General features: G+C 55.0%; 1 protein-coding gene across 1 annotated transcript in view; it reads left to right on the top strand.

Annotated features, from left to right (window-relative positions):
• Positions 1 to 19,970, top strand: part of LOC120248690 (collagen alpha-1(I) chain-like) — a 36,129-nt gene extending 16,159 nt beyond the window's left edge. Inside the window, exons 8-15 of the mRNA XM_039257136.1 lie at positions 9,109 to 9,273; positions 9,392 to 9,489; positions 9,680 to 9,821; positions 10,333 to 10,565; positions 11,936 to 12,046; positions 12,428 to 12,863; positions 13,773 to 13,917; positions 19,568 to 19,970. Of these exons, the coding sequence (XP_039113067.1) occupies positions 9,109 to 9,273; positions 9,392 to 9,489; positions 9,680 to 9,821; positions 10,333 to 10,565; positions 11,936 to 12,046; positions 12,428 to 12,863; positions 13,773 to 13,917; positions 19,568 to 19,970 (1,733 nt within the window). The remainder of the gene's footprint in view (positions 1 to 9,108; positions 9,274 to 9,391; positions 9,490 to 9,679; positions 9,822 to 10,332; positions 10,566 to 11,935; positions 12,047 to 12,427; positions 12,864 to 13,772; positions 13,918 to 19,567) is intronic.
• Positions 19,971 to 23,434: the final 3,464 nt, after the last annotated feature.

Raw genomic sequence — 23,434 nt, 5'->3', positions numbered from 1 at the left:
TTTCCGCACTTAACAGCATTCTGAGAAATACAATCGTTCTTCTCGAAAGAGACTAGCGTGCACGTTCCTGCCCTGGCCGCGGCCTCACCCCTGGCTTCCCAGGGCTCCCGCTTCTGCAAGGGTCTCGTGGCTCGTCGCCGTGCTGGCCTCGTTCCCGCTGCCCCACCTGACTGCAGACATACAGCCTTGTCATCTCCTTCCAATTAAAATAATCTGAGCAGAAAACTATCCTTCTGTGAAAGCTAATGATGGTCATTACCCCGGTGGGACGGTGATGAGTAAAGAGGTGGACTGGCTGAATTACAGTGTTTAGACAAAACAAAGCAAAACCCAGAAAAAGGACTTTGGTGAAGTAATTATTTGCCCACAGAGGCTTGTCCCAGGAGCCTCCCGGGCCCGCTGTCCCCTCTGCCTGCACCCAGGTGACAGGCATGGCAAGCCTCGCCATGCTGAGCTCAGGGGGCGCAGCTGCCCCGTCTGCCCGGTGCACCCCCACCCCCAGGTCCCGTGGAGCCCCAGCTGGTGCTGCCGTCAGCACGGGACACAGCAGGGCACACGAGAGCCTGGCTGGGCGGCCGGCGGACCGTGCAGGCGAACAGGCCACGAGTGGAAGCATGGAACACAGCCGCGGGCCCTGGTTCTCCTGCGGGGCCCGTCCAAGAGGGGTCTAGAAGGACAGGGAAATGGGGTGGGCACCGAGGAAGGGGAGGCCCGGCGGACGGAACAGACCGGGGGGGGGGCTCGCATCTCACGCCGGTCAGGAGCTGGCTCATGCAGGTGCCCGCGCCTCCCTGGATCCGCCTCCTCTTCCTGGGAGGCACACACTTCTACGGGCCGGGGCAGAGAGGGGCTTCTGGGATGCCATCTTCCCCGGCGCCTGCAGTGAGGACGGGGCGCGCGGTAAAAAGCTGTGGGACGGGGCTGCGGGGGCGCCGTCTAAGGAGCCTAATCCGCGGATGGAATGTGGACGCGGTGCCCCAGCTGTAACTGCCGTTCTGCACCCAGGAGGGAATTCAGAGCAGACCAGAAAGGCCAGGACCCTAATAGCAGGGGAGGGAGACATAACAACCCCACTCCCGAGAGCCAGCTCCAGACTTAAATTATGCGATTTTTGTATTTTACTTGATGCATTTTATGTCTCTCTTACAAAGGTTTTCTGCTACACGCATCTGAATCTAACCCTAAGGGGTACAGCTAATGGCTCTATTAAAAAGTTAGATGTTTTGGGGCGCCTGGGTGGCTCAGTCGGTTAAGCGTCCGACTTCGGCTCAGGTCATGATCTCACGGTTCGTGGGTTTGAGCCCCACATCGGGCTCTGTGCTGACAGCTCAGAGCCTGGAGCTGCTTCGGTTCTGTGTCTCCCTCTCTCTCTCACCCTCCCCTGCTCACACTGTCTCTCTCTCTCAGAAATAAATAAAAAACATTAAGAAAAATGTTTTTAAGTTAGCTGTTTTTTACAGTCAACTGATGTTTCACGAGGGAGCCAAAAATACTCCGTGGAGGAAAGATAGCCTTTTCTTTATTATTTTTAAATGTTTACTTTTGAGAGAGAAAGCATGCACGATGAGGAAGGGGCAGAGAGAGAGGGAGAGGATCCAAAGCAGGCTCTAGGCTGACACCACAGAACCTGACGTGGGGCTCGAACTCATGCATTGTGAGATCACAACCTGAGCTGAAGTCGGACGCTCAGCTGCCCAGGCTGCCCGGTGCCCCTGGAAAGATAGTCTTTTCAATAAATGGCGCTGGGAGAACTGGATATTCACGCAGAAAACAATGAAACTGGGCCCATATCTTAATGCAGTCACAAAAAATTAACTCAAAGTAAAGACCGGAGACCCTAAAACTGCCAGAAGAGAACAGGAATACATCTCCTCGGTGAGACTCTTGGCGGGGATGTTTGGATGCGACACCTATAGCAGAGGCAACAAAATCAACAACAAACGAGTGGGACTACATCAAACAAAATAACAGCTAAGTAAAAAGACAATCTATGGAATGGGAAAAAATATTTGCAAACTATGTACCTTATAAGGGATTAAGATGCCGACAGACACATGAAGAGATGCTCAACACCGCTCATCATCAGGGATGCAGATCAAAACCACGATGAGATACCACCTCACACTTGTCAGAGGGACTAAAATCAACAGCATAAACGACAGGTGTGGGCGCAGGTGTGGAGAAAGGGGGACCCTCTTGCGCAGCCGCTGAGGAATCAGTAGGGAGGTTCCTGGAAAAGTTTAGAATGGAGCTACCCTACGATCCAGTAATCGCACTCTTGGGTATTTACCCAAAGGAAACAAAAATACTGAGTCAAAAAAATATCCGCGCCCCCCGCCCCTGTGTTCAGAGCAGCACTATTGACAACAGCAAAGCCATGGAAACAACCTAAGTGCCCACGGACGGATGAGTGGGCCACCAAACCAAAACAACACAGAAACCTTACCATCTGTGACGACCTGGATGGGCCCAGAGGCCATGATGCTAAGTAGATAAGTCAGACACAGGGAGAAAACACTGTGTGATCTCACCTGCGTATGGGATCTGAAACACAAAGACATGAACTTCAGCACAAGACAAACGATCAGTACTGATGTGCGGCACAGCCTGAGGACCGTGGCTCATGCCGCTGTGCTGGGTGAAGGAGATTTGTTAGGGGCGTAAATCCTGAGTTCTCATTACAAGGGAATTGGTTTCCTTTTTTTCCTATTTTGTTTTTTTGTTTTGTTTTGTTTTGTTTACCGTATGTGTAGGAGGGGATGGTGTTAGCTGGCTCTGTTCTGGTCACTACACAGTACACGTAAATCACACCGTGGTGGCTGCATCCCCTACTTCGTGTCAGCTATTTCTCAATAAAACTCAGAGGAAATAAATAAAACAAATGAACAACTACTTTTTTTTTTACATGATTACCATTGCTTCGCTTCTCTTTATTTCTCTGTCCCTAAACCCCTACACTTTAATACTTTGCACTAAATAATTTGGCCCCGAATCATATGCACACACACACCCCCCTTCTCCATGACCTAAGTGCCCAGTAGATTTCTCCCGTCTCGCCACAGGGCCGCATGCGCCGGGCGTGGAAAGGAGTACAGGGCACCCACCTCGCCGGGCGCGGGCGCAGCACAGGGCCGGCTGACACGGGGCTGCTCTTTCTCTGCTTCTGACCCGTGCCAGCCGCTCGCTCGGGGGAGAAACGACATGGGCTGTGCGCCCCAGCCGCGATGGAGGTTTCACTCTCCACGTGTGACGGTGAAGGCCAGCAGGTTGGCAGTGGTGCGATCCCAAGACAGGTGTGTGGGTCCGGGGACCCCGGCTGCCCAGGGCCCCGGGGCCGTCGGTGCTGCTCCAGGAGGAAACACACCAGATGCACTTTCATCAGAGGGTAGAAACGTTACAATAATTTCTATGTGATCCTTTTACACCTGATCTGAAACAGATTCCTGGCCGGATTCCGCAGCGCTGCCTTGACAGGTGACAGCCAGGTTATCTCAGCAGGAGCCAGACGCTGGTTGTCCCTCGTGGACCCGAGGAAGAGTGACAGCGCGGTGAGTCTGCAGAGGTGACCTTGTGCTCCGTCCCTCTCACGTGCTCCCACAAAGTCCCCACCCCTGGAGTGAACAGTGGATTTCTCTCCTCCAGTCGCCGACTCACAGACACAGGCTGAGGGGCCCGAGTCCCACCGAGTCGCCAGCTGTGGCCGCCACCAGCCTCCGGACAGGCGCCGTGCTGCAAAGTAGGCACTGGTCCTCCCCAGCCGCCTCCCCAGCGCATCAGACCAGAGTCCCCAAGACAGCTGGTCCCCCCACACACACCCGCCGGGCTCCTCGGACTCCAGACAGCAGGACCCTGTCGTGTGAGCTCCCTATTTCCCGCCACTCATCAGGGCGCTCCCTGCTTTGCAGAAGCACACAGTGCAACGTGTGCTTTTGAGATGAACTTTGTCCCATCCTAAGGAACGCCCCAAGACACAGGCGCCGTGCCCTCTTCCCCATGTGGCTTGGCTCTACGCTGCCACGTTATTATTATTATTGGTTATATTCATTTACAGAGTGGCTAATTTTCTGCCAAGTTTTAAATTTAATAGTACCTTTTGGAGCAGAAGTTCAGATTCCCTTTCCAAACCCCCTAGGGTTGCGGACACGGCCTTTTCATCTCCTGGGGGCTCAGGATCCCAAAGGCTTGCACCTCAGGCCCGTGGGCAGATTCGCAAAGTGGAAAAGAGAAACATTATTGCCGACCCAGAAGGATTCTTTTCTAACACAAGGGCAAAGAACTAAAATGAGTGAAAATCTTTCAAAAACAAGAGAGCTCACCACGGCCCCCCGCTGCTAGAGGGCAGCTTGCCTGTGGGGTTTAAGCGAACTGAATGGTGTCCTGTTTTCAGGCAGGTTTTGTGCCTGAAGTGAACCGGTGTCCTTGCAGATTTGGTCCCGGTGGCACGATACCCCTTACACCGCCTTCTGGCCACAGGGACCCGGTCAGCCTGGGCTGGCGGGGGCGGGGAAGGGGGATGACGGGGGCAGGAGCCCCGCCCAACAGAGGGAAGACCCTGGTCCTGGGAGGCAGGGTCACGGGGTTGCCCGCTGCCCTAGACCACAGCTCAGCTGCAGGGATGTCCATCCTCGATGCCCACAGCAAGCTGTCTGTTGTACAAGTTACATACAAATTTGTTTCCTTACCTAGAAGAAGAGCTACCATCACACAGCCTGCCGTGCTGGTTCGTTCCTCCACTGAGGTCACCCTCGCATGTTTGCTGTGAGTCATGACACATTTTTACATGTGTTCACACAGATACTGCAAGTTTAGAAAATAAATCTTATTTCTTTTTTTTTTAATTCATGTGCTGTATGTAGATTCAAACTATACACACTGCTCTTGAAATCACTTGATTTAACAAATACATATTGGGATCATTCTACATCCTGTAAATTTAAGTTGTTTCCAAATTTTTACCTCTCAACATATCTTTTAAGAAAACAGCAATATCCCTATTTAGTTTTACAGCACTCAGATAGTGTTGTTTTCATCATGTCAGATATCACAAAGAGTCATTTCTAGCTTGTGCAGTATATCTAATAAAGAAATTGCATTTATAATTTTAAAAATTCCTGCAAGGAAAGCTCCAGGCCCTGGTGACTTTACTGGGGGATTCCAGCAAACATTTAAACACTAAATGGTAACATAACCCTTCCATAGAAAAAGAAAGCTTCCCAACCTGATTTATGAGGCCAGCAAAATTGTTGCAAAATAGGATACTACAAAAGAGAAAATTACAGGCCAAACTCCCCCAAAAAATAGAAGGGAAAAAAAGGCAAATTGAATCCAATGATATAAAAAAAGAAAAATACAGAGCAACCAAATTTGGTTTACAGCGGGAACTCCAGATTGACCTAACATTTGAAAATCAATCAATGTTTCAGCAATAGGCTGAATGAAGGAATGGCACACGGGAGCTCAGTCGGTTAAGCATCTGACTTAGGCTCAGGTCATGATCTCACTGTTCCTGAGTCCTGCATCAGGTTCTGTGCTTACAGCTCAGAGCCTAGAGCCTGTTTCAGATTCTGTGTCTCCCTCTCTCTCTCTATCCTTCCCCCGCTCATGCTCTGTCTCTGTCTCTCTCAAAAATAAATAAACATTTTTAAAAAATTAAGAGAATGAAGGAAAAAAAGACATAGGATTATATCAAAAATGCAAAGAAAAGGATTTAATAAATTCAAAAAATTTATGGTTTAAAAAGTCTTAGCAAACTAGAAATGAAAGGGGATGTCCATAATCTGATGGAAGGTATGTACCTCAACGGAAATAAAAGAAAAATATTAACCCAGATATCATACATCATGGTGAAATATGAAAACGTTCCCTCGGAGACTGGGAATATGATGAAGATATTTGTTATTGTCCCTTCCATTCAATACGGTCCCCGCAAGCCTGGCCTGGTCTATAAGAGCAACCAGGAGGGTGGGAAAGTAAGAAATAAAACTCACTTATTTAGACGAGATAATTTTGTGTTCAGGAAATGCAAAAGGAATAGAAGTAATATGTGTAAGAACTCTGCACGGAAGACAGGAAATGGTGTTCAGGTGCCTCATTCTGTGGCATCGGTGGGAGCTCAGCCACGAGGACCGGAGACAGGGTCCCAGAAACGAGCCACCGCTCTGGTTCTGCGCGGCCGCGGGGAAGGGGTGATTCCCGTACGTGTTGCTGTGCAACAAACCTCGGCTTCAAACAAGCGAGCGTCCGCCTCCCTCCCTGCAACTGACGGAGACTGGCATGGTGGCAGTGCCCAGGCGGGGACACGCTGGGAAGGTCAAGGCGGCGACTCACACGCCGACACTGGCAGCTGCGCAGTACCACCACCCCCGCCAGGTGACTGCGTTTCTTGCGGCCTGCATAGGAGCCCGACACTCCACGTGTGTCACCACGGACACCGGGATGGCTCGGGCACAGCCTCATGGTACCAGTCACGACTTTGGGCCCTCTTCTGCGTGTTGATAGTAAGTCAGTGAAAGTCTAATGGGAAAGGTTTAAGCACCCCAAAATTTTTTGTGGTCATTTATCAGTCTTTCATTTCTTTTGGGGGTCTTGCTTAAGAAGGACTTTCTACTAATATAACACAGCCCATTAACTATACCGGAAATTTATTTATTAAATATTATTTATTAAAAATAATAAAATAGTAAAATAATTTAAAGTAAGGGAAAATAAAATAGTAAAGTAAAATAATACAAAATAAAATAGTGAAGTGAAATAAAATAATAAAATAAAATAAAAAATTTAACTTCCTCAAGGCTTGGTTCCTCCATCATTAAAATTCAGATCACAACATAGCATAAAAGAGAGAGAGAGAGAGAGAGAGAGAGAGAGAGGACTTCTACCTCCAGAAAACTGAAATAGCCTGTCATTCATTTTCAGTCATTAGTTTTAGAATTTTTTGTAACATTCGGTTCCTTGCCTGAAAATTATTTTTGCAAAGGCGATGAGTTGGGATCTTTTTCCCCAAAATAAATAAGTGATTGTCCCAATACCAATACCACTTATTGAATGATCTACAATGTCCGTTGCTCACTGATAGGAACCTGGGCTCGCCCTCTGTACCGTTATAGTGTCTTCTGAGCCCTGACGGGTCTGGCCTCACACTGGTTTCTGACGCCTGACGGGGACCCACGTCGTTCTCTCCTTGGCCGGTCTCCCAATGTCAGCGCCCTGGTGAGGCTCTGGTCGCGCAGATCTTAGGCTCATATTCAGCGATCACGATACAGCCACCTTCCACCGCAGTGACTTACCTATAATTTGTGTATTTGCAAGGAGCAAATTCTATCAAGTGTTCTAAAATCCGTGATCTTTCTTGACTGTCCACAAGCAATGCATCGTTAGAATCCTGTTTTTACAAACGAGGGCATACAGGCAGGCTGCACAAAGGGTCTGTGGTTACACAAATAACACTACCCGATGGCTGAGGGAAAGAGTGCAGGGATCAGGGCCACAAAGGGCGCCCCACCCGCCCCCACCGTCACCCCCTCCTGGTAGACACAGCTGACATCTGCTTCCGCAATCCGGTATTTCAGTGAATTGTACTCTGTTGAGGCTTCGGCTGTCCGCTGGGGAGGGGTGGCCTCGCACAGCATCCAGGCCCTGAGAGTGCACCTCCGTCTGTGTTACTCAGGGAGTCGTCGTCCAGACTCGCGGATGTGAGTCCAACGGCTGGGGGGCCTCCTCCAGTGAAGCACAGACGCTCCCGGGCATCGCTGCCTGTCCTCGGGGTTGGTAAGTTTACTTTGCACGTTATTGAGCCGAAAGTTGCTCAACCATTTAAAACCTGTCTGTCTGTCTCGATAGGAAACGCAGAGAGAAAATTCGGGATGATTGGCAGAGCAAATTGGAGCCCTGCTTGCCAATTCTCTTCTCATTTGCAAATATATTAGTGAGAAGCGTGAGGCAGCCTGGGCCCGTTTTGTTCATCCGCCCTCAACCTAGGACAGAAATGGGAGATTGCAGACTTCCCAGCTGCTTGCTTGGCGAGAGTTCACCACGAGCTCACCAGCAGAAGCCAAAGCTGGCCTGGGCACGGCAGGTCCTCAGGCCGCCGCCTTTCTGGGGCATCATCCGCCTGACAATACCGAACACTCACCTATTATTATTATTTGAGGCCAACACAGAGAGTGCGGCCCAGGGCACGTCTTTGATACGGCGGCTGAGAGTGAAAACTACCCTCTGATCTTCCATATGCTTATAGGCTTTAGATCTTTCAAAAAATGATAATAACCCCCAGAACACATTTTTATTTATTATTATTTTTTTAATGTTTATTTATTGTTGAGAGACAGAGCACAAGTGGGGGAGGGGCAGAGAGAGAGGGAGACACAGAATCTGAAGCAGCTCCAGGTTCTGAGCTGTCAGCACAGAGCCTGACGTGGGGCTCGAACCCACGAACCGTGAGATCCTGACCTGAGCCGAAGTCGGTCGCTTAAGTGACTTAGCCCCCAGAATACACTTTTTAAATGGGGACTGACCATAAATCAGCACAGGACTGGGACCGGGGGGACGTGCACGGCTCAGTCTGTTAAGTGTCTGTCTCTTGATTTCAGCTCAGTGCTGATCCCACTCTGTGGGTTCAAGGTCGACATCGTCTCTGGGCTGGCAGTGCAGAGCCTGCTTGGGATTCTCTCTCCCCCTCTGCGCCTCCCTCACTCAGTCTCTCTGTCTCTTTTAAAATAAATGAATAAACTTTTTTTTTTTTTTTTTTTTTTTCATTTACATCCACGGTCATTAGCATCTAGTGCAATAATTCAGGAGTAGAATCCAGTATTTCATCCCCTACATGTAACGCCCGGTGCTTGTCCCAAATCAATAAAGTTAAAAAAAAATTAAAAAGAAAAAGAGCTGGTGTTGGGCCGCGACGTGGGGACCGACATTCAGAAGTTCCTGAGCGGCCGGCTCTGGGGGCGGAGGCCGCGGGGGGGAGGGCCGGGAGAGGGGGCGGAGGAGGCCGCGGGGGGGGGAGGCCGGGAGGGGGGACGGAGGAGGCTGCGGGGGGGCCGGGAGAGGCCCATGGGGCACGGAGGTGAGGCTCCTTTCGCGCCCCTTCCTCACCGCCCTCTTTCACAGAAGAAATGGGGCAGAAGGTCTCGGAAATGCGTCTCGTGAGTCGGGCGGGAAGGTCCCCGCACGCGGTCACAGCCTCGCAGCTACGCCCGCGTGGCTCCGGAGGCGGCGCCGCCCCGCAGGGGGTGCGCGTGGCCGGGACGAAGCGCGACCCCAGGCCGCCCGCGGGCCCGGGCTGAGCCGCCCTTCCCGCATCTGAGGTGCGGCGCCGGGGGCTCCGGGCACGTGAGGGCACCCGCCCCCCTCTCCACGCGGACCCCGCCCGGGCAGCGCCCCCCACGCCCAGGACAGGCGTCTGTCCGCGCCGAGCCGGGACCCGGGACCCCGCGCCATCTGTGGCGCTCGCTCAGCGGGACACTGTCAGACCGCGCGTGCGCCCCACAGGTGGGGAAACTGAGGCTCGGAGACAGGATGTGCTACTCACGCGTACGTCCGCCACTCGGTGTCGGCGTCACTTCCCGCCCGCGCTCCTGCGGCTTTGGACCTGCCCTTCCCCAGGCGAGACCCCCGTAAGACCCGGGGGGCGTTTTCTCTTGTCTCTGGTGCCCCTGGTGGCCGGCACCCCCCCCCCCAGGAGCAGGCCTGCCGGGGAGCAAAGCCAAGGCCGGGCGAGCGTGGAGGGGACACCCTGCCGCCTTGTCCCCAAGCCGCAGCCTCGCCAGGCGCTGTTCCAGGAGCCGCAACGTGCCTCCCTCCTGAGCTGCCGGAGCGCATGCGTGAGGCGCGTGAGGCGCGTGACGCGTGTGTGAGGCGCGTGACGCGTGAGGCGTGTGACGCGTGTGTGAGGCGCGTGACGCATGTGTGAGGCGCGTGACGCGTGTGACGCGTGTGAGGCGAGTGACGCGTGTGTGACGCGTGTGACTCGTGTGTGAGGTGAGTGAGGCGTGTGTGACGCGTGTGACGCGTGTGAGGCGCATGACGCGTGTGTGAGGCGTGTGACGCATGTGTGAGGTGAGTGAGGCATGTGAGGCGTGTGTGACGTGTGTGATGCGTGTGTGAGGCGCGTGACGCGAGTGTGAGACATGTGACGCGTGGGGGGACCGGCCCGGCGGACGCCCCGTGTCCGGCTGGCGGGGAGCGGAGCACCCTGGGTTACGCGCCCCACAGACCCCCGCGCCCCCCGCCTCGTGACCCGCGTCCCTCCGTCAGGCCTCCCGGAGTAGCTCCGCGCGTCCCCTGACGGCCCGGGAGGGGCCAGGGCCGCTCCGCCCGCCGCCTGTCCCGCAGCGAGCGTGGGCCGCCGTGTGGACCGACGCCCCCGCCCTCCCCCGGGCTCCCGCCGCACGCGCTGCCCCTCGCCGCCCGCCGGGGCCCGGGCCGTGCGACTGCCGAGTCCGAGTCCCCACGGCCACCTGTCTGAGGGCAGGCCCCCGTCCCCACTGGGCCGCCGGTCACCTGTGAGGCCAGCCTCCCCGGAGCCGCCCCCAGGGGGGCTGCAGGGGCACCGGGACGCCCCGCGGGTGCGGTGACTCAGGGGACACTCTCCGGGGTGGGGGGAGTTTCAGGAACACTGGGGGCGCAGCCGAGAGCAGTGTGTGTCTGGAGAGCCCGCGCCCCTCGACCGGGTCCAGCCGGGGCAGACCCGCAGGCGGGAGGGGCTCGCGGGCTTGAGTTTCTGACACCCCCCCCCCGTGACTCCCACTGTCGGACCCCCGCCCCCCTGTGTTTGGACAAGTGCGGGCTTTCTGAACAAACAGTTTATTTTAAACAACGGCCCACATTCATTCCTGGGAGACCGACGCTCGGCCTCCGTTTTCCGCCTTTCCGAACTCGACCGTGTGCTTGGACCCGGGTTGGACGTTGTGCAACACTTCCTGCCAGAATGTGCCAACGGCCGGGAGGGGGAGGGCCTGGGCCAGGCCCGTTAGTCGCACAAACCCGACCTCTCCGAACTCCCCACGCCCCTGGGCAATTTGGGTGTAATTACAGCCTTTTCCAAGGCTGCTTCCCATCAGCCTGAGACCGAGCTGCCCTCCCCGCTGCCCGAGGCCGCCGCCTCGCCTCCTGGGGAAAGTACACGGAGTGGTGCCCAGGGCGAGCTGGGAGCCCTGACTGGGGGGGGGGCCTCAGCCGGAGCTGCAGGACCATGAAGGCAGGCCTCCTGGGGCCTGAGCCACCCGAGCCCTGCACACGCCCCGGCCCGGGGGCAAGGTCAGGTGCCCGTGCAGAGAACCCCACCCACCTCCTGAGAGAGGCCATGAGGGGGTGCGATGCACAGCCTCCCGGGACCCGGTGCCCAGTCCAGACCCCTCCCATGGGCAGCGGCTGTGTACACCTGCTAACAATCCTGAAGTCCAGCTTCTGAGCCTACTTTAGTAAGCACCTACTGTGTACTAGTCTTTGTGCAAAGTACCCAGCAGACACCCATGGTGAAAGAAGGTTCTCCCTGGGGGGGCTGGTCGGACTGGGGCTAAGAGTGAACTTCAGGTGGTACAGGGGGTGACATGCCCTCCCCAGTCCTCAGGGCGTGACACCCCCAAGTTCACCAGGCCCCTGCTCCGCTGGATACATGTCCTGGGGGAGCTGGCAAATGTTCCCTGTCCCCACCTCAGGCTGGAGGGGGTCCCCCGGCTGGGACCCTGAGAAGCAGCCCACCACGTCCCCCATCGTCTGGGGCCCTCTAATCTGGGCACACACACACCCCCAGTCCTCCCCCTGAGCTGCAGATTCCCCCCAGCCTGCTGGGGGCGTGCATGCCACGTCCTTTCCGCTCCCACGGCCTTCCGTGCCAACCCGCCGCGTATGCGGCAAAGGGGCAAAAGAGAAAGCAGTCTTTGCAAGCACCTGCCATGTTCCGGACACTCAGTGGGACGCACTTGCATCTTTGCAGGAATTCAGTGACGCAACTATTACGGAGACAATTCGCGAGAAGGCAGTTGGGCCGCAGAGGACGCAGCTGTCGGCCGAGGTGGACATCCCGGAGCACGAGGTCCTGGAGAAAGTCAGGGGACCCTGGGCCTCACCCCACCACCCCTGCCCCGGCTTCCCGGGGATCCTCAGGGCCCAGCCGTGAGCTGACGCAGAGGCTGCAGGGGCGAGGAGCTGGCGCCCAGCTGGCACAGCCGTTGAGAGAAGTCCAGTGAGGCCGGGGCTTCCCTGAGCAGGGGGGCGGCAGACCGCTGGCCTCCCCGACTCCACGCACACACGCCCTGAAGTGGACCCCGGGGGGGGGGGACTGCCTGCAGAGGGAGGCTCAGTGTCTCAGGAGAGACCCTGGTGGAGCCCGAGGGTCCCTCCTGACCGCGGGGAAGGGCGCCAGCCTGCAGTCCTGCCCCGGCGCCCACCGCCCGCACCCCGACCGCCCCCCCCCCCCCATGGCCAGCGGGCCTTCCGAGCGGACTGCTGGCTCAGGAATTCTATTCAGGGAGTGCGAACGGGTCTGCAGCCCGCCCAGGACGGGAGGCCAGGGCGCACACAACGCACGGGGAGAGGCCCCCCAGGCCCCCCGCAGGACGGCGAGCTGGCTGTGCGGACACACGGGGACAGGGCGGCTGGCGGCCAGGGCGGCCTCACTCCACACAGGAGGGCCCCCGCGGGCGCCTCCCCTCCGCCCTGCGGCCTGGGCCCGGCCACCTGCCCGACGCCAGTCCCTGCACTGGACGCTCCCTGCCGAAGGCGCACTGCGGAGCGGGGTTGGGGAGCGGGGAGCCGCGCCCGCTTCCCTGGCCCTCCCACCCTGTTCCTCCCTCCCGGGCCCACTGGGGCCGCGCAGGGGGCTCCCTACTGCGCACTGGGCCCAGACCCCACCCCGCCCGCCGGTGAGGGCTGAAGCCCACCCCTGCGGCACCCCGGCCCCTCCCGCCCGCCTTCCCACGAAGGACTCCACGCTGCAGTCAAAACCCGCGTTGCAGAATAGTTGTTTGAGAGCACGGGAAGTGTTTTCTGTTGTTTGCTAAGCGGAAGGGCCCTGACACGGGGTGTGCGATATAATCGGAATTTGTGGGGAGAAATGTATCCAAGTGAAGGGGCTTCAAAGTCCTGCAGCGATAGCACCTGCTGCGCCCGGTTCAGGAGCTCCGGGAGCGCTTCGGTTTTGCTTTGTGTGTTTTCTTCTATATGATTTTATGCCATTTAGAGGTGAGGAAAACGTGGGAGCCCCCGGGGGGCTCAGTCGGTTAAGTGTCTGACTCCTGATTTTGGCTCAGGTCATGATCTTGAGGTTTGTGAGTTCAAGCCTCATGTCAGGCTCTGCCCTGAAGGCAAGAAGCCTGCTTGGGATTCTCTCTCTCTCTCATTCTGTCCCTCGCCACTCACACACGCACTCTCTCTCTCTAAATAAATAAATAAACATGAAAAAACAAAGGCTAGGAGAATGTATGTAAAACGAGATCGAGAGAGACGTCACTCCTGTCTGGCCTCTGTCAGGACACTGGATCAGGACATGGGCCACATTCCTGTCCTGGCGTCTGCGGCCCCGCTAGGCACACGCTTTTGAACACAGGGCTCCGGACGTCTAAACATATCTGCGAAATAGACCCCTCGGGTCTTCCCCCAGTTAACGCGAGGGAACCCTGTTCCGAAACCCTTGCCCGAGGCCGCAGGGGCCGGGCCCAGGGGTCTGTCTCGCCCAGGAACACCTGCCCGGAGCTGAGCCCGAGGAGGGGGGCGCGCAGCGCTTGCTGCAGCAGGAGCCAAAGAACCAACGCGTTTTCCCTCTCGCCATGTAGACAAACACTGCTCCGCGCGCAGCCCCGTGTTTGCACACTTGTACGCGCACCCTTCATCGCCCTGGGCAGTTCCCTTCCTCGCCTTTCCGACCAAGCGTCCGGTCTCCGTCCCTCCGGGGTCATGTCGCCTGTCCCCGGAGTCCGTGTAAGTGGGTCACACAGCGCGCGGGCCTCTCGCGCTGCCGCCGTTTCGCGGCGCGTCTGTGCTGTGTGGGGGTCAGTCACTACTGAGGAGTGTTACGTGTGTGCACACGGCACATCATGCTTCTCCGTTTCCCGAGCTCCCTTTGGTTCCAGTTTGAGCGGTTTTGTACACCCAACTGAGGATTTTGATAGACTTGTGCTTTCTCCTCTCCTGGGTAAACGCCCGGGAGCGGGCTGCTACATCACAGGAAGGTGTGATTAACTCACATGGGAACTGCAAAGAGTTTTCAGCATGGCTGCCGCACCCCACACGGCCACCGGCACGCCCTGCACACCAGTGAGTGCGAAAGGTATTCCACTGCGGCCCGGTTTGAATTTCTATGATGACTGTGATGTCGAACACCTTTCCGTGCTCGCTCTTGATGTTCGCTGTTCGAATCTTGTGTTCATTTTACATTGGCTCGTTCATCTTTTATTGTTGATTCATAGGAGAACTTTATATATTCTGGACATCAGCCCTTTATCAGCTATATGTGCTGCAGATATTTTCTCCCAGTTTATGGCTTGCCCGTTCATTTTCCTAAAGCTATTTTTTGATGAACAGAAAATTTGAATTTTGATGAAGTTCAGTTTGTCATGTTTTTCTTTCATAGTTAGTGCTTTTAGTATCTTGCATGATAAATCTTTGCTTAGCTCAGACTCATGAAGATTTTGTCCTATATTTTCTTCTAGAAGCCTGATAGTTCTGAAACTTGCATTCAGGTCTATGCTCCATTTAAATTAATTTATGTGTATACAGAAAGAAAAAGGTCAAGGTCCCTTTTTATTTCCACACAATATGTAGTTGTTTCAATAATATTTGTTCAAAGGGATTTTGTTTTCTCCATTTGATTAACTTGGCACTAGTTGAAAACCAATCCACTTTATAATGTATGGATTTGTTTCTGGACTCTATTTTGTAACACAAGATCTATAAGCCCATCTTTTTGCCAATACCAAACTGTTTTAATAATTGTAGCTTTATAGTAACTCATGATTCAGGTAGTATAAATCTTCTAACTTTGTTCTTTTTCAAAAATGTTTTGACTATTCTAAGTCCATTTATCCCTAGGCATTTAATGGTTTTGATGCCATTTTATATATATAATTTATTGTCAAGTTGGCTAACTACAGTGTGGACAGTGTGCTCTTGGTTTTGGGGGTAGATTCCCATGATTCATGGCTTACATACAACACCCAGTGCTCATCCCAACAAGTGCCCTCCTCGATGCCCATCACCCATTTCTCCCTCTCTCCAGCCCCCCGTGAACCCTCAGTTCGTTCTCTGTATTTAAGAGTCTCTTATGGTTTGCTTCCCTCTCTATTTGAAACTATTTTTTAGTTTTTTTCCTAGTTTTCTAGTTGCTCATTGCTAACTTAAGAAAATGCAATTGCTTTTCATTATTCACTTTACGTCCTGTGACCTTGCTAAATCCATCTATTCTTGAAAGCCTTTTTGTATATTTCATAGGGCTTTCAACGTGTGTTATCGATATCATTTGTGAATGATGACAGTTTTATTTTGCTTCTGGTCTTTATGCCATTTTTCTGTTCATTGCCTTCTTGAACTATCTGAAACCTCTAACAAAATGTTGAAGAGAGTGGTGAGGACATCCTTGTTCCCAATCTCAAGAGAAAATAATTATTATCTTACAATAAATAGGATGTTTATTCTAGATTTTTCATAGATTCTCTTTATCAACTTGAGGAATTTCTCTCCTATTCCAAGATGTCGAAACATTCTTATCATCAAGTTTGTTAACTGCTTTTTCATGTCTATTAGATCCTATGGGTTCTCTCTTTTCTTTGGTTAATGTATTTTCTTTATTCCCAGTAAAAATGTATCGTTCTTGTTCTCAAGGTGCCAAGAAAAGCTTTGGGAAACTTCTCAAATCTAAACTTTTGTCATGTTCTTTAAGGACAATGGCTATCACACATCTCCACTGAAACATGATCGTCACTGCACTGAGCCTTACCCTTAGTGCTGACTGCATCATCTTCCAAAGAAAGCACATTGAGGCATTGCTAAGGGAAGCTGCAGATCACAGTTTCTCTTCCTGTCACTGTAAGATCTAGGGGTCGGGAACTTAAGAGCTACTTCTTAAGATGCACTTGGCTATAAGCTCTGTGAGGCAGAAATAGTTGTATTTTCTTCACAGGGGCATCCCCTGCACCTAGGACCAAGCTTGGCACCTGGTTTTATTCAGTAAATATTTGTTGAATAAATGAATGAGAAAATGAATGAGTGTATGGGTGAATGAGTCAGTGAATAAGTGAATGAAATATTAAGTGGGTGAAATGTAAATTACCCAGTTGGGACGCAGGCACGTAACTGAGGAGATATGAGCACCATATGCATGTGTGGCTGGAAATAGGAGAGCCACTCTCCCTCTTGAATTCAGAAGGAGGGAAGCAGACGTCCAAAGGACTCTGGTTACTTTTTTGGGTTTTGGAATGCCCACGTATTTATTATTTTTAGTTAATCCCATCTGTTTCTTGCCTTCCAAAGAAAAGTTCCAATGTGTTTATCTTCATCAACAGTGAGACAAAGAGGAGACTGCCCTATTTCATGCCCTAGTGACCCACTGCTTCCCGCCCCTGCAATCTTGGGGTCCCCAGTCTAGAGGTCTTAGTTCCAGAGGGTGAAATCCTTCCACCAGGAGACATAACAATGGTTTCATTGATCTGGAAGCTTAAACTGACTCCCGGCCACTTGGAGCCCTTCACGTGTTGACTTGACAGGCACAGAGTGTGGGTTCCCGTGCTGACGTGGGTGAGTGGCCCTGACCACCAAGGGGACACTGAACCACTGCTCCATGATGGAGGGAAGAGTTTGGAATACAGACCCTCAATTCAAGGACACTCGTAGTGGCCAAGACCCTTCAGGACCAAGCCAGGTAAAGAAGCTGAGGGGCAGCTGGGATGTTTGCTGAGCACAAAGGGAATACAGAACGGCTGGGCAAAGAAGGCAGTGACAAACACCAGCTACGACTTAGTGACCAGCTACAGAAAGGACTGTAATTGTCATGAGTATCCATTCCTTATTTTGTTAGGAATACGTTTGTATATACCGACCAGATATTTTTGTTTCTTCCTTTCTTCTTCTTTTATCATCTGACACAGCTGAATTGATAAAGAGTAACTTTATGTCACAGTATAAATACAGGATATCCAGACAAGAGTAAACATCACACGGGAACTTCACCTCCGCTTCTGGAGAAGGGGGTTAGTGCATTCTGGGTGGCACACAGGAGAGCTGTGTCACGTCAGCACAAGTGTGGCTTCATGACTGTCTTTACTTGGAGATTGCCTACAGGTTAAGGAGACTAGATGGGTCCAAGTCGGCAAAGGCTGAACCGTGATGGTCAGTTTTATTGTCCACCAGGTGAGGCTACAGTTGCCAGTGACCCAGACATTCATGTAAGTGTTGCAGCATTTGTAAATGTGACCAAAGTTTGCGTGACTTTGTGTACAGAATGTGACTTTAAGTCAGGACGATGGCCCCAGATAAGCTGGGTGGGCCTGCCCCAACCCGTTGAAAAGCCAGGAGAGAAATGTCAAGGCCTCCCGGAGGAAGAAGAGACCCCCGCCCGGGAGACGAGGCTTCAGCTATGCCGAGGGCCTGCCTCCCCGGCACCGAGGGCCTGCCCCCCACACCACACAGGCCACCTCCTCACACTACCTTCATCATAAGTGTTTCCTACTGATCTGTTTCTCTGGCTGAACCCTGACTGACCCAAATTTTAGAACCAAGAAATGTGGAGAAAAGCAAACTGACCAGAAGCTGAGAAGCAGGACGGAGAAGAGAATGGGACTCTGGGCTCCGTGTCCCGCCTGAGGAATATCTGTGGGACCTTAGAGCTGAAGGGGCGCTGAGGTTCCCAACAGCCAGTAACTCCGTGATAACGTTAAACGTCCCTGTTGCAGAAGAGCCTGGTGGCCAATAGCTTTGGTGTCAGATGGATGTGAACCTGAGCTGCTCTGAGGACTGGGGAGGTCAGTGTCTCCACTGGTCTCCTCCTGTACGTGGGGGCCCCCAGACCAGGATTTTAGAGCCTCAAGTCCAAGGATGGTGGCCGGAGAGTCTCCACCAGGCCCCTGAACTGGCCATCGTAACCCACATCTCCAGGAGGAACAGAGCTGCCGAGCAGAAGCAATTTCACGGTCGGCACCTCAACCCGACCCCCAGCCTCTGAGCAGCCGGCTGGTCCTGACGCCTCCCACTTCTCAAATCCTCAAACGAGTCTGTCATTGTTTGTTCTGAGAAGAACCGTGATTCTCACAGCCCGGCCCCCAGACGTGACCCCTCCGGACTGGAATACGGTTACCACTTCAGAACACCAGGCTTTCAGGCGCGTTCAGCATTTCGTGGTTATTGTAAAATCTCAAACTCTGTGCAGCCTGACTGCTGTGCCGGAGGGTAGACTTGGTCTGCAGCAAGTCCCTGTGTGGGGCAAGACCATGTTCAACGTGGCACCTTGGGAGGGCGGGGAGTCCACGGCAGCGTGGCCTCACTGTCCTGATGAGCTGTAAGAGACCTGGCTCACGGAGGAGAAAAATCAAAGCCCACAAAAGTTGCGGCATCTACATAAGGTCACGTGGCAGGCAATGGGCCTCTCAGACCCCAGGGACTGGGGAGACAACAGTCCAGGCTCCTTATTTCAGAAATGAGAAAAAGGTGAGGGTCAGAACTGCCTTGCCCGCAAGGTCACACTGAGTGGCCACAAGTGGGGCTAAGTGGTGCTCCCCCACCAGGCCGGTGCTCCCCGCCGCCAGGCCAGTGCTCCCCACCTAGGCTGCCCACTACCCAGGCAGAGCTGAGCCCTGTGTTAAGACAGTCGCCCTGACAGTGAATTCCAGGCATTCTGAGGAATTCCACAGGCCCTCCTTATCAGGGGCTTGTTGAGGCTACCTTATCTCGTTGTTAAGTATCCGTGACAGAAGCCCTCCCATCAGCCCGTCCTTGCACCATGTGGACAGAATCCCGTGAGCATCTGGCGACATCTCTGAGAGGGCGAAGGACTCCGGGGTGGTCCTGTCCCCTCGCACACGGCCAGCTGTAGCGCAATGCGATGCGTAGATATTTATATACATATAAGCACATACATGTATGTACATGAATGTATGTCTTTTCATATATTTAAAAATGTATATTTACATGCCCTTCGTATTTGAGTCTTAAAGGCAATGAGCCTCCAGGGCCGTGCTGTGGCTCAGCCGGGGATCCGTCAGTCCCTCCCCCACCAGGGAAGAAATGTCCCCACATGTAGAGAGAATTCAGGGGCGCCTGGCCCCAGCCTCACGGTAACTCCCGGCAGAACCCTCAGGGGGGCACCCGTTAAAATGAGGGCTGGGCTCTGGGGGCCAAGCTAGGAATCCTGTCCCGCAGGCCTACTGGCTTGACAATAGTTCAAAATTATATTTCATTTTAAAGCTTAAATACCTGGCTTCTCTTTAAAAAAAAAAAAAAAAGGAAAAGGAAGGAAGGAAGGAAGGAAGGAAGGAAGGAAGGAAGGAAGGAAGGAAGACAAGGAGCTTTGGCACATGCTTCCTTCCTGCCCTGTCGCTGTGGCGCCCCCACCCCCACCCCAGCTCCACATTTCCACCCACAGGCAGCACAGCCCCGGATCCTCGCCCTGGGGTCCCCGTGCCCCCGGCCAGGGCTGCTGTCCCGCGTCCCGGACCCTGAGCCAGGGCCCCAGCGGCCCCAGCAGCGTCCACCCTCGGCCGAAGGAAACGCTCCCTCGGCTCTGGGGCGGCAGAGCCGGAGGCCCGGCTCGAAGGAAAGACCGCTTTTGGAGAAAACATGTGCCCCGTGGTCTCCGCAAGGAGTTCGGCCGCGGACGCGCCGCTCAGCCACGGGGCCGACACCGGGAACGTCCTGCAGGACGCAAGCCACCGGCGCCCTCCCCGCTGCCGAGCCCGGCCCCGCCCGGCGTCCTTCGGGGGGCGCGCCCCGCCTTGCTGCCCCCGCCGGCCCCCTTCTCTCGCCGGAAAGACGGCAGAGATGTTTGAACCCACGTTGGGAGCGAGTCCTGGTTGCTTAGAGTACTTTAATCATTGGGTTTTACAGATTGTCCCCAGGGACGTTTTCAGTGAAGAGCAATTTTAAGACGACCTTAAAAACGTCTATAGGGAAAGAAAAGAAACGGCTGTGCACGTACATTTCTTTCCATCCGCTCATGACCCAATTTGGCGGGGACACTTTCTCCCAGAGCAGAGTCCCTGCGAGCGGGTAGAATATTCCCTCCGAAAAGATCGTAATTCCCTTTGCGACTGCTCTGCAAGCCTCGTGTCTGCGGGGTGAGCCTTTGATGTTGAGCGGTTACGGGGAGCAGGCCTGCGGGCCGCGTGGAGGCCTGCGGGCCGCTCCGGGGGGGCCGGGCCGGGGGCGGGGGGGCCATGGCCGCTCGGGGGAGGCGGGGGGCGGGGGGGCCACTGCTGCTCGGGGGTAGCGGGGTCGGGGGGGACGGGGGGGGCCATGGCCGCTCTGGGGCGGGGACCGGGGGGTGGCGGGGAGCGGGGGCGGGTGGCGGGGGTGCCATGGCCGCTCTGGGGGGCACGGGGGGGGGCCACGGCCGCTCTGGGGGGGGCGGGGGGCGCTGCACGGTTCGGCCCTGCGCTGACCTGCCCCCGCCTCTCTGGGCGGAGTAGGGCAGTGCAAGGCGAGTCTGAGCTGCGGTTCGGTGCTGGGCCGGAAGCTAAAGAGCGTTCTCCCGCCGCATGCATTATGGATGGGCATGTGGTAAATTTTTAAACGAGATAAATAATGTATTTAGAGCAGTGTCATTTTATGACTGTCTACCAGTGGGAGGGTTTAGAGGTACCCAAACTATGTGAAAACACTTTTTTAGAAATGAATTAACACAGTAAAGAGCGCACAGATTTTGACTTTTAGACACATCTGACTGCGTTGTGTGTCATTGTGTTGACTCGTGTCCACACTGCGGAAGAAAGGGAGGGCGGGGGCGGGGGGAGGACCGGGGTCGCGGGTGTGGAGAGGGCGCGCGCGTCCCCGGCAGGCGGCCGAGAGCCCCGCGCACGTGCCTGGTCCGGGGAGACCGGCCTCGGCCTCGGGGCGAAGCTCTGCGCGCGCTTCCGCGTGCGGGGCCGCGCGAGCGAGGCCGGACTCAGCACCGCCCTGCGCACTCGCTGGTGCGTCAGCTCGGGGCTCCGGGGTCACAGGGGGGCGAGCAAGGTCTTGCGCTTCGGGCCAGAGCGCCAGGTGCCCGGGGCCGGAGGCGGCGCGGCGGGGGGAAGGGCCCTGCAGTCAGGGGCGGGGACCTGGCCGGCGTCCCCATGTTCCAGACGTGGAGTGGCGCCCTGAGTGGCCGGATCACGGCTGACGGCTCGCACCTGCCGTCCGTGCCCTGGTCCTGGGGCAGAGGCCGCTCTCTCTGCCCCCATTTCAGGGTGTTGTCCAAGCGGACAAAGTGGACGCAGAGCAAAGCCCGCACTGCAGCATCTGCAGGGGTGCAGGGGTGGGGGCAGGGCCCCGGCGAGTCACTGCCAGCTGTGACTGTTTGCCCCCAGGCACCGGCGTCGCCCACGGACAGCCCTTCCCCCACTCCTGGAAAGACGGGTCGCTGCCGGGGCAGCAGAGAAGGAAGCCGGGGAGGGGGGGCGGGGGGGGGGCTGGGCTTCAACCCGGGAAGGGCAGACCGCGCCCAAGGCTGGGTGGACACAGCCTCACGTTAATAAGAGAAGGTGACCATGGGGTCTTGAACAGCGTTCAAAGGGGATTGTCAGCCCCTTGAAATTTTACGCAAAATTATGTGTTTGTGTGTGTGTGCGTGTGTGTGTGTCTGGGAAAAGGGCCTATGGCTTTTCATATTTTCAAAGCCTCCTGCTTTCCCACCATTACAGAACCTTACATCTTATGCAACAGAGACCATTTCTTAAATGTAGAAGATTTATACTCTTTCTTCTAAAACCACTTCAGTGGGCGCCTCTGGCACCTGTCCGGAGCAAGAGTGAGCCCAGCAGACAGCATCTGGGAAGCAGGGGGTTATTTTTAAAAATTGGTCCCATCTTCTAAGACTTTGGAGGAAAGAACTCACATTTCATTTTCTTAAAAGAGAAGAATTGGTAGCATCAATGGCCAGGTGGTTTAATTTTTACCACCTGGAGATACCGAATTCATTAAAAGTTTCTATTCAGAATCACAATCCGTCCTGTAAATCAGGCAGATCCCCAGTTTCCAGAATCCCACATATGCTGGTGGATAACATGTGCATTTCACTGCATTTACATGAAACGGCGTTTTGATGACCTGTAAAATCCGTCCTGTTAACCGTGTTTGTTAGAGACGCAACGTGATCTGCAATACACGGGTCCCACAAGCTTGGGAGCCCCCCCCCCCCCCCCCCCCCGCCTCTGCTGCAGGTGGCGCGCTGCTCCGGCCGCAGGCGATCAGCCAGGCGCCTGACACTCGGCACAGGACGGCAGGTTCTCCTCTGCAGGCTGCTAAGTTTGCAGCTGTCCCTGGGCTTCGAGACAGTGCAACCTGCCTGACAGCCTGACATTTCCGTCGCGTGCAGGCTGGAGCTGCAGACTCGTGTCTGAGTCACCCCGTATGAAGATCCAGGCCCCCGCGGGCTCTTGGCTTCCCTGCTGGGGAGACACGCAGGGTGGGAACCTATCCCACCCAGCCCGGGGTGTGGCATCTTGGGCGCCCGACCGACCGGCTCTTCTGGACGCACTTGGACAGAAAGGCCAAGCCTCCCTGAGTGCACGTCGAGCTCAGGAATCCCGGAAGGTGGCCTAACCTGTGTGTCCGCCTCTGGGGTGTGCCTGGGGAGGCAGGGACGCTGCTATTTCAGGAGCGAGTTACATAAGCCCAGCTGCCCAAGCTCTGCACGGGGGTGACCCAAAGACGGATCCCTTCTGGGACCTTAGCCCCCAGCTTCGGGATGGATTCGGGAATCCTCCACGGGGAGCCAGGACACAGCCCTTCCAAAGTGTGCAGACACAGTGTGCGTGAGCGAGGTCCTCCTCACAGGGCAGAACCCGCAGCTGTCACCTGAGCCCTCCCTGCAACCCACCCGCGGGGTCCTCCAGCGACCCAGGCTGACCGCTGCTGTGCCTGCCTCCCCTCTCCCTTCCGGGCCTCTCCACTAGTAGCCCAGAACGGTTCGAGCCTCGGGGGCCTAAGTTAGCTGGATGGGGCCTGGTCCAGTGTCTGTCCTGGACCCTCCCATTTCACATCTGAACTGACCTCACTCTTGACCTTGGCCACTGCCTTGGTGAGAACACCTCCTTCTCCCAGGAAGGAAGTTTGGAGAGTATGTTCGGAATCTGAAGGACAGGAGGTTCAACATCATGTGTCTCCATGGCTTCCGCTGGGTCCTCCTCTGTAGTTCTGATAAAAACTAGATGTCTGCTCACCAGGGACACGAGCCACAGATGCCCAGGCCCCCCACTTCCTCGGGCTCACGGACACCCCCAGGCGTGCGGGCCCTGGAGGAACGTGCCGAGTC

This window comes from Hyaena hyaena, unplaced genomic scaffold, assembly GCF_003009895.1.
Source record: "Hyaena hyaena isolate Hyena2069 unplaced genomic scaffold, ASM300989v1 scaffold_603, whole genome shotgun sequence".
NCBI classification, from domain to species: Eukaryota; Metazoa; Chordata; class Mammalia; order Carnivora; family Hyaenidae; genus Hyaena; species Hyaena hyaena.
This window is presented reverse-complemented; position numbering and strand designations above follow the sequence as displayed.